The 12,786-nt window shown below is 40.9% G+C and overlaps 1 protein-coding gene across 1 annotated transcript in view; it reads left to right on the top strand.

The window, feature by feature from the left end:
- The window catches only part of GDPD1 (glycerophosphodiester phosphodiesterase domain containing 1), a 1,104,740-nt gene that overhangs the window by 981,926 nt on the left and 110,028 nt on the right, over nucleotides 1–12,786 (top strand). The window contains exon 9 of the mRNA XM_044054272.1: nucleotides 11,569–11,620. Coding sequence (XP_043910207.1) covers nucleotides 11,569–11,620 — 52 coding nt within the window. The remainder of the gene's footprint in view (nucleotides 1–11,568; nucleotides 11,621–12,786) is intronic.

Raw genomic sequence — 12,786 nt, 5'->3', positions numbered from 1 at the left:
TCTTTTCCTCCATATTACACAGAAGAACAAACACAACTCTTCTGCCAGTCAAAACATCCCATAAGTTCACTTCCATAGTGAAGCTTCAGATGCAGACTCTGCAAAGCTTAAATACAGCTCAGACTTGTGCCACTGTCTGAACTAAGAAAGAAGAAAGCATAATATATAAAATTTATTTACAACATTTTCAAATCAGTTTCTCTTCCCATGACATCACACCCCTTATTATCAGGTTATGGTAATAAGCCTCACTCTACCATCAAGCACAATGACTGATTTTTTTTATATGTATTAGCCATGTAGGACTGCAGAGTACAGCACAGTACAGGACAACCACTTACAAAGGAATGCCAAGCATGTTTTTGTATGTAGATGTTACCTGCCATACTGTCTTGTTCTGTCATGTAACATAGTACAATACAGCAGCTTTTGAGTTACAGAGACATGACTGAATTGGGCTTAGGAGTGCATTGTGCAGCACTGTGTACAGTGTGGCCCTGTGCAATTTTTTTGACACATGTAGACTTTTCTATACCAGCATTAGGGTCCGCAATCCATATTTATGAATCTTGATCCAAAATGTCAGTATTCTAGACATAATGTGCTGAAGGCTCATACAGAGCTTCACACTGTGTCTAAGAATGTCGGGTCAGAATAGCTACTGGAAAAGGCAGTCTTCTGACCCATTTAGAATATGGACTTCCCTGATAGCCTTTTTCTCACCAGAAAAAAGCTCTAGGATATACAAATGGTCATCAGCCAGATCTGTATATGTATTAATTTAGCCACACATTTATTTATTGTATTTTATTTTATTGTATATATATATATATATATATATATATATATATATATATATATATATTTTTTTTTTTTTTTTTGCTGTTTGATGACTGGGTGAGTAGACTAGTCTGTTGTGCCTGTTCAGCCACAAACCTGGCTCATAGAAGAGCAGAAATACAGAATGTAGCTTAAGAAAACTTTATACAAGCATTAAGCAGAATACATACATGGAAAGATGAAATGCAACAAAAGGAAATGAAAAGCAATACATAACGGCATGAGAGAATTTCAAAAAGCATGCAGTGTGAGTAGATGGTACAAGTACAGAAAAATATTTACACATTAGTGTATTTACATTGTTTCAGTGCATTCACATAGTATGGGTGAAGAGTTAGTTGGCTGCTAGTACTCAGAAGCTGTTACAAGCAGTTGCTGAATAGCAAAGCAAAGTTTTTGTTTAATGTTGTTAACCTGCATCCCGAAAGTACTTGCAAACACATTCTTGTTAAAGGTCCGTTTTTAGTTTCGATTTGAATGCTTTAGTTTTTTCAGTGTCTTGTGTAAATCCAGAGATAGTTCAGAGTAGCTGGGCAGATTTTGCAGAAAGCTTTTTCACCTGTGACTGCCTTTGAGTCGGGGTTTATCTAGTTTGATACCATCTTAGGTAGCTCTTAGGCCAAATTTGGGTGTCCGATTGAGGGGTGTTTTTATGGCTGGACAGTGGGCTAGATTAATCAGTTTGAACATGAGTATACTCTGCAATAGTATCGCTGTGCTTTGGACAGGTAACCATCTGCAGGCTGTCAAAATACCACAATGTTGGAATTGTTTTTTTCAGTTAACAGTATGAATCTGCAGATTTTATTTTCTTCCACATGGAGTGTTTGTGTGTTAATGCCAGATTGTAGAGACAGTGTGGGAAGGGCATATTTAGATTTTGGTAACAGTTCATTTCTGGCAATATATGAGTGTGCAGTAGGGGAGAAGAATTGGGATATTCTATAACAGAGGTTCAGTTGGATTAGAGTCTTGCTACTATTTTTGTCATTATAAGGGAAGATTAGAAAAAGCATCAAGAAGAACACCTAGATATTTCTGTTGGGTGACTGTTAGAATAGAAAGAGGTATGGTTGCTGCTCTTTAAAACTGTAGGAGAGAATGTTTTAAGTTTTTGAGTAGTGCCAGAGAATGACACTGAACTTGGTGGTGGTATTAGCTTTTTTGTGTTATCCAGTTGCCGAGGGAGATGAAACTAGTTTGTAATGTTTGTTGTATTTCAACATGATGTGTATTGGATTCAAGGAGCGAGATACAATCAGCATAGAGTACTGTATCCCGGTGTAAGAGTCTGCAAGTAAGACCAGTTGTAAAAACAGAAAATAATTGTGACCCTAGGACTGAATTGTGGCATTTTCCAATGTTCAAGGTCCCAGTTTTGACAAGGAATAATTATTAGTAAAGACCTGAAAGGTTTTGTCTTTGATAACTTTATAAACATTGGTGTATGTGCTGAAGTTTGTTTTTGTAGTTTTTCTCAGTAAGAGGGCATGATCAATAGTTTCAAAAACTCTTGTCATGTCTATAAACAGCCCTGCAGTCATAAAACCTTCATTACTATTACAATAAAGTTTTTTAGTGATGCTGCATTGACTTGTCATTGTACTGTGAAGGTCATGTTATCAGTCCCAAAGCAATCCATAGGCATTTATATGATGAAATAATTGCTTATACAGTTGTTTCTCAAAAAAATTTGTAAGTGGGCACAACTTTGAAATTGATCTCATCTCTTTGTAGTCCTCAGGGGAGGAAACATTTGGTAATGGACTGATATTGGTGTGCTTCTGTGGGAAGGAACGTGACTGGTTGTTAGTTAAGGATTAAATGTATGTTAGTGGTTTAGCAATATGGGAGGCAGCCATTTTAGGAAGATTGCTTGTAAGGTACTAAACTTACCCCAAGAGTTGATATTTAGTTACTGGATTTGTTTTGTGATTTCTTTGAGATTTCTTTGAAGTAGGTGGTGCAACTATATTCGGTAAGGGAGCATAGATGGTCTTCGTGTTTCACTGTTGCAGTCATCACACTTGGGTTATCTCCCTGCAGGTAGCCCTCAGTTGGCCCAATACCAGAGTATTGTGATTTCTGCATCAGTTGCTTTCGCCTCTTCCATGACGTCGGGTCGTCAGGGGTATAAAACATGCAGCTGACGCTATTACGCCCATCTTTCTTGAAGAGAAGGAGCCCGAAGCAGAAGCAGTTCGCAAGTGCCGGTCGGCCGCTACCTGAAATTTTCATTTTTTTCGAGTTTCAGACCTGAAGTCTTCTAAAGCTAAGTACCCCGTTGGGGATTCTTTTTTCTTACTCTAACTGATGTCAGAAAAAATTAACAATTTTTTTGCCTGTGGAAAGCAAATACCTCACAAAGATTTTCATTCTTACTGCATCACCGGTTTAGGCCCAGACCACAACGTCCCTCCCTGTTGGTTTTTGTGCCTTGTTTAACGCCCGAACCATTCGTCGTTGGGCTATTTTTGTAGCTAAATTCTTTCGCTGTCATTCTCCGTATTCCGAAATGGCTTCGGTAAGCCATCCGACTACCGATCTTCTGAAAAAGCTCAGAGACAGACCACATAGGTCAAAAACTGCCGACAATGCTTCCACTAAGCTAGTAGCCAGTCCGCTGGTACTCAGTGAGGTGCCTTTGCAACTCCTGATGCCCGCTTCTACAGATTCGCAGGCCTCTGCTGAGACCCATTCGGAGTCCGGTATGCCGCGAGATGCTTCTTTGACTATGGAACCTGCAGATGTCTCTACCTTGGATGGGTCTGGAGCCGCTGTGCAGGCACTGGCTTCTGAGGGTGTATTCCGACTTACCGATATTCGTATTAAACCGACAACTTCATTTCCAAATAAAACTACTGAGTTTCTCAGGCCCAGAGTTCGCAATACGCCTAAAAAACTGACGTCCAAAGTACGTGCTCAAGCTCCCATGCCACAAAAACAAATGCTTAGAATGGCTGAAGACCTTATTACTCTAATTAGGGGAAGCCAGACTTCCCCTGCCAAAAGACAAAGAATTGAATTTGCTTCTGATTCTACAGACGAGGAGTCTGATGACTCTGACCCTTCTGATTACCAGAACATACCCTTATCTACCTATGAGGACTCAGATGCAGAGGAATCCATTCCCTCTGCCTCCCCTCCAGAGGATTTTTCTTTTGGTGAAACCTTGCATACCTTAAGAGAGCATTTCCGCTGGGAATGCCAGGACTGTCCTCAGTCCATAAAGAGACTCGGGGAGTTTTTAGATTTGCCTCTGCACAGGCTTCTAGCTATACCCGCTGTCCTGGATATTGTAGATAATGTCTTCTTGGAGTCCACTCTTAAGCCAGACACCTTACCACCAGCTCCTAGAAAACCTGACAGGTATTACAGAGTACCTGACTCTCACAAATTTCTGTATACGAATCCTACTGCGGATCCAGAGACTATTTCCCAGGGACCTAAAGGCATTAAGGCTACTACAGTCAAAAACCCTTCCCCTTCAGACAGGGATTCTAGAGCTTTAGACCGATGGGGTAAGAAGGTATATACCTCTGCAACTCTTGCCATCAGGGCTTTGAATTGCCAGTTTCACATGTTGAAGTACCAGCAACATATTATGGAACTAATTAAACAAAGAATGGTGTTACTTCCAGATTGTGCAGAAAATAAAGATTTACAAGAGTTAATGCATTCTGCAAACCATGTTAGTAAACATACTTTACAGTGTGGGTTTGATGCCTTAGAAGCATCTTCCAGGGCTGCTGTCACTGGGTCTGTACTGAGAAGGCATGCATGGCTAAAGGAACAAGTCTTGCCTGATCATGTCAAAGCAAAATTACTAGATGCTCCATCAGGAGCATTTGTTTGGCACAAAAGCAGAAGAAGTTCTTAAAAGGATGGAAGAAAAAGCTAAATCTATGCAAACCATCAAGAATTTCTTACAGGTGCAGCCACCTAGATTCAATAGGCATTGGCCTTCAAAAAACTGGTCCTTTCTAGTCCCTCTCAGGCCATCTCAGTCCAAACCCAGGAGAAACAGACCACCAAGACTACAGTCTCAGGGTATGCAGCGATCTAAACAATGGAGTGTTTCCACCTCAAAACCAGGGAGTGGTAAGCCACCCCCATATGGAAAAAGTTCACAATGACTTTCCAATTATCCTTTCCAGCCATGCACCCAAGTACTTGCGCCCCTAAGAGGAAAACTCGCCCTTCATGCAAAAAACTGGATATCCATTACTCAGGACCAATGGGTTATAAACATTGTATCCCAGGGATACAGATTCTACTACCACTCACTGCCAACTCCATGCGGGTTGCCAGGCCTTCCTCCAAACCAGTGGGCAGAGGCTCAAAAGCAAGTACTTTCCCTTTTCCATATCAGGTCTATTCAACCTGTTCCAGTAGAGCAAAGTGGAAAGGGCTTCTACTCCAGACTGTTCCTGGTGCCCAAAAAAGAGAGCTCTTGGCGCCCTATCCTGGATCTATCCTCAACACCTTTCTGGTGGTCCCAAAATCCAAACTGCTTACAGTGCAACAGCTTCTTCCTATGCTAGCCAAGGATGCCTGGTTAGTCACCCTAGACTTAAAAAAAGCTTATCTGCACATCTCCATAACGGAGTCTTGCAGGAAATATCTACGTTTCTGGGCAGGCTCTGTGCACTATCAGTTCTCTGCACTTCCCTTTGGCTTATCTACCGCGCCCAGAGTATTCACAAAATGCCTGGCTCCAGCCATTGGATACTGCAGGCAGAGAAATATTCAAATCTACCCATACTTGGAAGATTGCCTGATTCAGGTGGACAGTCAGAAATTGCTACTTCAGCACCTGGCATCTGTAAAAGGACTTCTGACTTCACTGGGATATACACCATCAACGGAAAAAAAATCACAACTGGTGCCAAGCCAACAAATTGTATTCCTGGCAGCAAGCTTGAACACAACTTCCCAGATGGCATTCCTCACTCCAGAAAAGCAGGTCCATTTGACAAACTGTTTCAAACTAATGGCCAACAAAACCCAGCTATCTGCAAGGAAAATACTGCAAGCCCTAGGGTTCATGGCCTCATGCATTCTGCTAATTCCGTATGCAAGGCTGCATATAAGGAAACTTCAATGGTACTTAAAAAAATCTCTGGTGTCAACATTCTTAGGACCTGGAAACAATGATTCCTATCATACCTTGTCTAAGGGTAGAGTTCCTTTGGTGGGCAGAAGCATTCAACCACAACAAGGGACTTCCTTTCACTCAACCCCTCACTGACCAAACCTTGACAACAGACACTTCAGACTATGCATGGGGGGCTCACATGGCAGGCAAATGCATTCAAGGCAAGTGGAGTCCAGAACAAATTCCCCAGCATATCAATCAAATAAAGATGCTAGCTGTACAGAATGCTCTGACAGTCTTCAAATACCTTATCCTTCTAGGACAGCTCCTGATAAAGACAGACAACACCACAGTTATGTGGTACATAAACAAGCAGGGAGGAACTCATTCTTACCCACTCTGCAGGTTAGCCATGGCTCTGTGGAACACACCCTTGAGCAATCAGGTGCACCTGCAAGCTCAATTCCTGCCAGGCAAGCAAAATTCACTGGCAGACGACTTAAGCAGAAATCTACTGGACCCTCACGAGTGGAAACTGAACCCCAACTCATTCAAACTTCTAACCCAGAGGTGTGGAACACCGGAGGTGGACCTTTTTGCCTCCCCCTAAAACCACCAATTGAGCAAATTTTGCACCAGGAACCCTCATAGCAGAGCCTGGAATGTGGATGTCCTATCCTTTACATGGGAAAACCTCTCAATTTATGCCTTTCCTTCTCTGCCCCTTCTCTCAAGAGTACTACTCAAGATCAAACAGGACAGGCCACGGGCAATCCTTATTGCACCAGACTGGTCACACCAGCACTGGTATCCACTCCTACACAGTCTGACAGCAGTGCCACCGTGGCACCTACATCACACACCTTCCCTGCTGTCTCAGCTGGAGGGACAGAGTTTGCATCCACAGCTCAAACCCTAAACCTTGCAGCCTGACTTATTCCCTAAATGCACCACCAGCATCCCTCAGCAAACAGGTGCTGGACTTCATCCTTGAGGACAGAAGGCCTAATACTAGGAAATCCTATGCTGAAAAGTGGAAAAGATATTGTTCTTGGAGTCTGTCTCAAGGAAAGAACACAGCTGTGCCCAACTTACCTCAAATCCTTGATTACCTAGCAGAGCTGCTCCACAGAAGCCTATGCTTCTCATCCATTAAGATTCATGCCTCTGCTATCTCAGCTCATTATAATACTGAGCCTCCTGTCTTTTCTCACTCTCTCAACAAACAGTTCCTGAGAAGAGCTAACAATTTAAGGCCCTCTAGGAGAGCTCCCACCTTGACCTGGGACCTTAACTTTGTACTAGAGAAGCTCACACTCCCCCCCCCCCCTTTGAACCTGCTGCTTCAGCAAAGTTCAAATTCCTCTCTTGGAAAGCAGCCTTACTTCTGGCTATTACTTCTGCAAGAAGAGTGTCTGAATTACAGGCACTAATGGCGGTGGAGCCCTTCATTATTTTCCATGCTGACAGGGTTTCCCTCAGGACTAACCCTTCCTTTATGCCCAAGGTGGTATCCAGTGTGACTCTAAACCAATCCATCTATTTGCCAACCTTTTTCCCTAATCTTCAGAATAAAGGGGAAAGGATCCTACACTCCTTGGACGTGCACAGACAGCTCAGGTTCTACCTTGACAGGACTAAGCCTTTCAGAAAACCTGACCAGCTGCTAGTCAGCTTTGCTACAGGGGCAGAGGGCAAGGCCATTTCAAAGCAAACCATTTCCAAATGGATAGTACACTGCATCCATTTCTGCTACAAGCACCATGGAAAACCTGCCCCTCTGGGGATCAGAACTCATTCCACTAGAGCTACTTCAACCTCTACAGCATTTCTCAGGGGAGTCCCTAACAGGGACATCCTGGAAGCTGCAACCTGGAGTTCTGTACACACCTTCACCAAGCATTACCACTTACCTATTTTTTCTAAATCCAGAGCTGGATTTGCTACAGCAGTCTTATAAGGCCTGCTAGCCAGCCGTAACACTAACACCTCTTGACTGCCTCCACCCTTCCTCAGCTTTGGGAATCAAACCAAGTGTGGTGACTGCAGCAGTGAAACACGAAGAACATAGTACAGTTGTGTACACTTACCATAAATGTAGATGTTCAAGTGTATTCACTGTTGCAGTCTTGGTTTCCCTCCCTCCATCCTCCTGGTTTTCTATAGCCTTTCTACCTATCCTCTTTATGGCCATATTTTATGGGAGGAGTATTTACTTTTTACTGGAGGTGTACCAGACCAAGTAATAGCTTCCTATTTTGGGGGCTTCTGACATCTGGGGCAAAAAAAAACTGATGTAATGGCATTGGCTGCATGTTTTATACCCCTGACGACCTGATGTTGGAAGAGGTGACAGCAACCGACACAGAAATCCCAAGACTCTGGTATTCGGGCCGACTGAGGGCTACCTGCAGGCAGGTAACCCAAGTGTGCTGACTGCAACTGTTAATACACTCAAACATCTACATTTATGGTAAGTGTATACAACTGTACTTTGTGAGGATAGTGGATAAGCTTGGAAGGATTATGGAGTGGCAAAGCTTGAGAAGAGGATACCATCTGTATTTTGTATAGTATAGATTGAATTTTTTTTGTTATTTAGTTGAAAAAAGGCAAGCAACTCTTTTTCAGGTTGATGTTGATATATGTATGGCTTTTAGCTGTGATTTACCTCATTAGCTGTTTGACTGATTTCCATAAATGCTTGGAAGAAGCATCAAATGCTTTGTTTCCTTCTAAGTTGTGTCATTTGTAGTTGTGGAGGCCTTTCTGTCTACCTTTCTTAGAGTGAGATAAGTGTGATGCAGTACATCATGGTCTAGATTGTGCTACCAAAGTTTACAGGCATTATCTCTTTGTTTCATTGAGTTTTTAAATTAGAGGTTACTAATGGGTGAAATTGCCTGCTTAACATTCTGTGAGTTAGTGAAAAGAGTGAGTTTGTTAATAAATAGGTTCAAAGTGATTTGTGGATTATTTGGGGAGCAAATGTTTTTGAAGTACTGCATTTAAGATGTTTTGTTTAGATTCCTTAATTATTCTTACCATAACTAAAAGTTTTGTAAATATTTTAAAGGACCATGATAAAGATAAGAGGAGAATGATCACTGGGATTGTTATTTGTGAACATTACTGCACAATCTTCTAAAATGGCCAGTAACTATCATTCAAAGATCACACTGACTTTTTGACTTCTAATTGTTTAAATTGCTAAAACTAAATCTCATGCTTTCACTACTACTAAACTAGCAACAGTTTCCTCTTTTTGCCAGCAAAGGTCACACTTTTGTAGTACATTAGTACTGTACAGACCCCATAATCAACTTGCTTAGACTAAACATATCTTCTCAGTTTTTAGGACCTAAAACTTAGGTGGCTTTTTCATCCTCTCTAAGAAGTCTTAATGATTATACTAAGTTCTGGATCCAGCAAATTAAGTTTCTCCAGAAATTATTCTGCTAATGCTTTATAGGTTCATAGGTGTGTACTAGGCTAATGACCCTGGAGCCAGCCGGCCTAACCCATAGGATTACCTTGGCATTGTACCACCTGACCTTAGCTGCCAGTGCCTCTGTCGAGTAGAGCCACTGGAGTGATCCCCGGGGTGATTTTTCTATTTTCCAGCCACTCATCAAGATTTCTCTTGAAGAGGGGGCAGTGAGGTGCTGTGTTTGACATGTATGGAAAGTCTATTCCATAGCATGGACAGTCCGTGGACTATGACCCTGTCCCTCCAGCACGTTCTGTTGATTGTGGTAATGAGGTTGAGGTTTCTGGATGTAGCACTTCTAACAGAGCTGGGTCAGACATGGCTTTGTAAGTCAAGTAGAGATTGCCTCTAAGTAGGCGATATGAGACAGAGAATAGTTGGCGTTTTTTGAGTCTGTCCATATAGGACAAGTGTTTAAGGCCTATGATCCTCTTTGTGAGGTACTTTTGTGGCCTCCTCAGTTGTTGCAGGTGTCTAGTGAGGTACATGCCAAATGGGACATTGTACTTGATGATTGGCCTGATGAGGGAAGAGTATTATAAACGACAAACTATCAACTTGCAACATTTACTGTATATACTGTTGATAATCAATATCTTGTTATTGTATTAAAGCCAACAACCTGTAACATTGTTTACTATTGCTGCAACTTTGTATCTCTGTTTATCATGTACATGATGTGCCCGGGCATCCGCTGAAAAGGGACCTGCATCCAGTCGGAATTTCCCGGTAAACAAATGTAAATAAATAAAATAAAATAAAAATTAGTGGGAGACAATGACCTCTTTCTTCCTGGATGCAGAACCCTTAGTAATGAGATGTGCCACATAGAAGGACTTTCTGACCACAGTGGCAATGTGGTGGTCAGTAGAGAGATTGCTGTCAACCTGTGTTCCCAGGTCTCCTTTAACCCCTTCTGTGTTCAGTGGACTACCATCAGTGTGGTAATTCATGGGAACCGGGTTTTTCCCAAAGGGGATGATGACACATTTTTTGGCATTGAGCTTAACGCCATGGTTCTGACACCAGTCGGTGTCAGTGAGGCTTTTCTGTAGGATGTCAACATCACTTAGGGAGATAATAATGGCTCCCAACTTGCAATCATCTGCGAACTTTGTCAGCCAAAGTCCTTTCTTGTTGGCCTGGACTTCAGTGAAGTAGATACCAAACAGGAGATGACCCAGGACCAAACCCAGTGGGACTTCACTCATGACTGGTCGGCAGTCTGACTTGGAGTCATCTACTTTCACACTGTGGGTTCTATCTGTGAGCCAATTTGCAACCCACCTAGTGATATAGGGGTTGATGCCTAGCTTAGTGAGTTTTTGTATGATTCCTGAGTGGGGAATGGTGTCAAAGGCCTTGGCCAGATCAAGGTAGGTTGTATGAACCACCTTGCCTTCATCCACAGCTCAGCTGACTGACTCAAAGAAGTCTAGCAAGTTGAGTGCATGATCTACCCTTCACAAAACCAAGCTGTGTGGAATTCAGAGTTTGGAGATTCCCTATATCCTTGTTTATTAGGTCCATGATGATGCTTTCCACAGCTTTGCATATCAGACTCGTCAGGCTAATGGGGCGATAGTTCCCAAGGTCTACAGTCACTCCTCCTTTGTGGAGAGGGATGACTGTAGCAGTGCGCCATTCGGTAGGGACAAAGCCTGAGGTGAGGCTGTGATTGAACAGGGCACACAGGTGTCATGCCAGTTCGCTCTGCTATATAACTAATCTTTACTTCACATCTCCATTCCACTTTACTCACTTCATTTTGAGTACTGTTAAGGCATCAGTACTGGAATACCAAGACAGGACATTGCAGGTGTGTAGACATTTGCATATGTGTTTATAATCTTGTATATTTGCATTAACCCTTGAACTCTGAGTTAGAATATCGGAAAGTCAGGAAGTTTGTTTTAGCATACTAGCATGTACTGTTACAAAGTGGTACTTTTCTAATGACTTTCTCTCTGTCTTTCTTCTTCACCCCATCCAGTTTCTAAAGTTGATTCTATGTAAATTAGTACATTACCTTGGTTAACAAATGATAAAATTAAGTAGGAGAGATGAGTGCATGTTAAAACGTTTTATTCTGTTTTGCAAGATTCTGAGAAATATAACTTGTACTGTCTCACTTTTTTAGTTTGCTGATGAGGAAGTCTTTGTTTGACCACCTGACAGCACGAGGGATCCAGGTACATATTTAACACTTTTTACCATATGACTGTGAAATGTTTGTATTTGAATTTTGTCTTTTGTTTGACATAAGATGGTCATATTTAAAGTATTTAGTGTCGCTTGATACTTTCAGTAGAAATACAGCTGCACCTAGTGGATCTTTGTTTGGGTTTATCCTTTCTTCAGTCCAGTTTGTCATTTTCTTTGTAGATGTACGGATGCAACTACACCACCCGGCATAAATGATTATATCAGCTTAAAACCCTTTCTTGCATTGAATTAGCACTGTAGAACAACAAAAAAGATGTTCTTACAGGTGGTACTATAATATGAATTTGCTAGCCTTTTTGACATTCTTGTCTATTTTTGTATATTTTTGTATGTTAACCTATTCTCCTATGTTTATATGTTCATATTTTATATACAAGTTTAGTATTTACTAATATAATTAAACATAGGTTATTTAATAGACTAAGTAATCCACTCAGGTAGTATTTTGAAGGTGTGTATATGTTTTAAAATAGCTCTTGTAATGAATAAGTCACATTTGCATATTTTCAGTACATTTTTGTATATTGATTTTTATATATATTAATATATTTTTTATATATATTATTATATTTTTATATACATTTTTTTCATATGTATATATATATATAACGTGTATACACAAGATATAGAATGATCTACAGTATTTATTCTTGCATTATTTAAACTCTATATTTTAGGACAACAGTGTTAGGATAACATTATTCTTATGGTCAGACTTTTAATGTGAATGATGAATGTATATAAGAATTTTGAACATCAATTTATTTTATAAGTAGAATGTAAGTAGACATTATTATGTAGCCAGTATTGTTTCTAATAATTGTTTACAATTAGTCAATTGTTTTTAAAATTGAGATTTTTTGGCGCCTAAAAGACTTTAAAATGAATGAACTGTAGGAGCTTATTGGTTCTGATGAAATCTGCGATGTGACAGATGAAAGCGCTTAACCCTGCATAAGAGCTTTTAGTGTTTTTTGCTCCCTCTTTGAATAAATTTCTTGTTTTTATTGGTATTCGAGTCTCGAGTGTTGGGGAATCTGTATCCTGCTATTTTGGATTTTATCGTTGCCATTTTCTTTGTAGAAGCACCCATGTTTGCATGCCCTGTCCAGATGAATAATCTGATATAATG

This window comes from Protopterus annectens, chromosome 13.part0, assembly GCF_019279795.1.
Source record: "Protopterus annectens isolate FY-2018-M chromosome 13.part0, PAN1.0, whole genome shotgun sequence".
NCBI lineage: Eukaryota > Metazoa > Chordata > Ceratodontiformes > Protopteridae > Protopterus > Protopterus annectens.
This window is presented reverse-complemented; position numbering and strand designations above follow the sequence as displayed.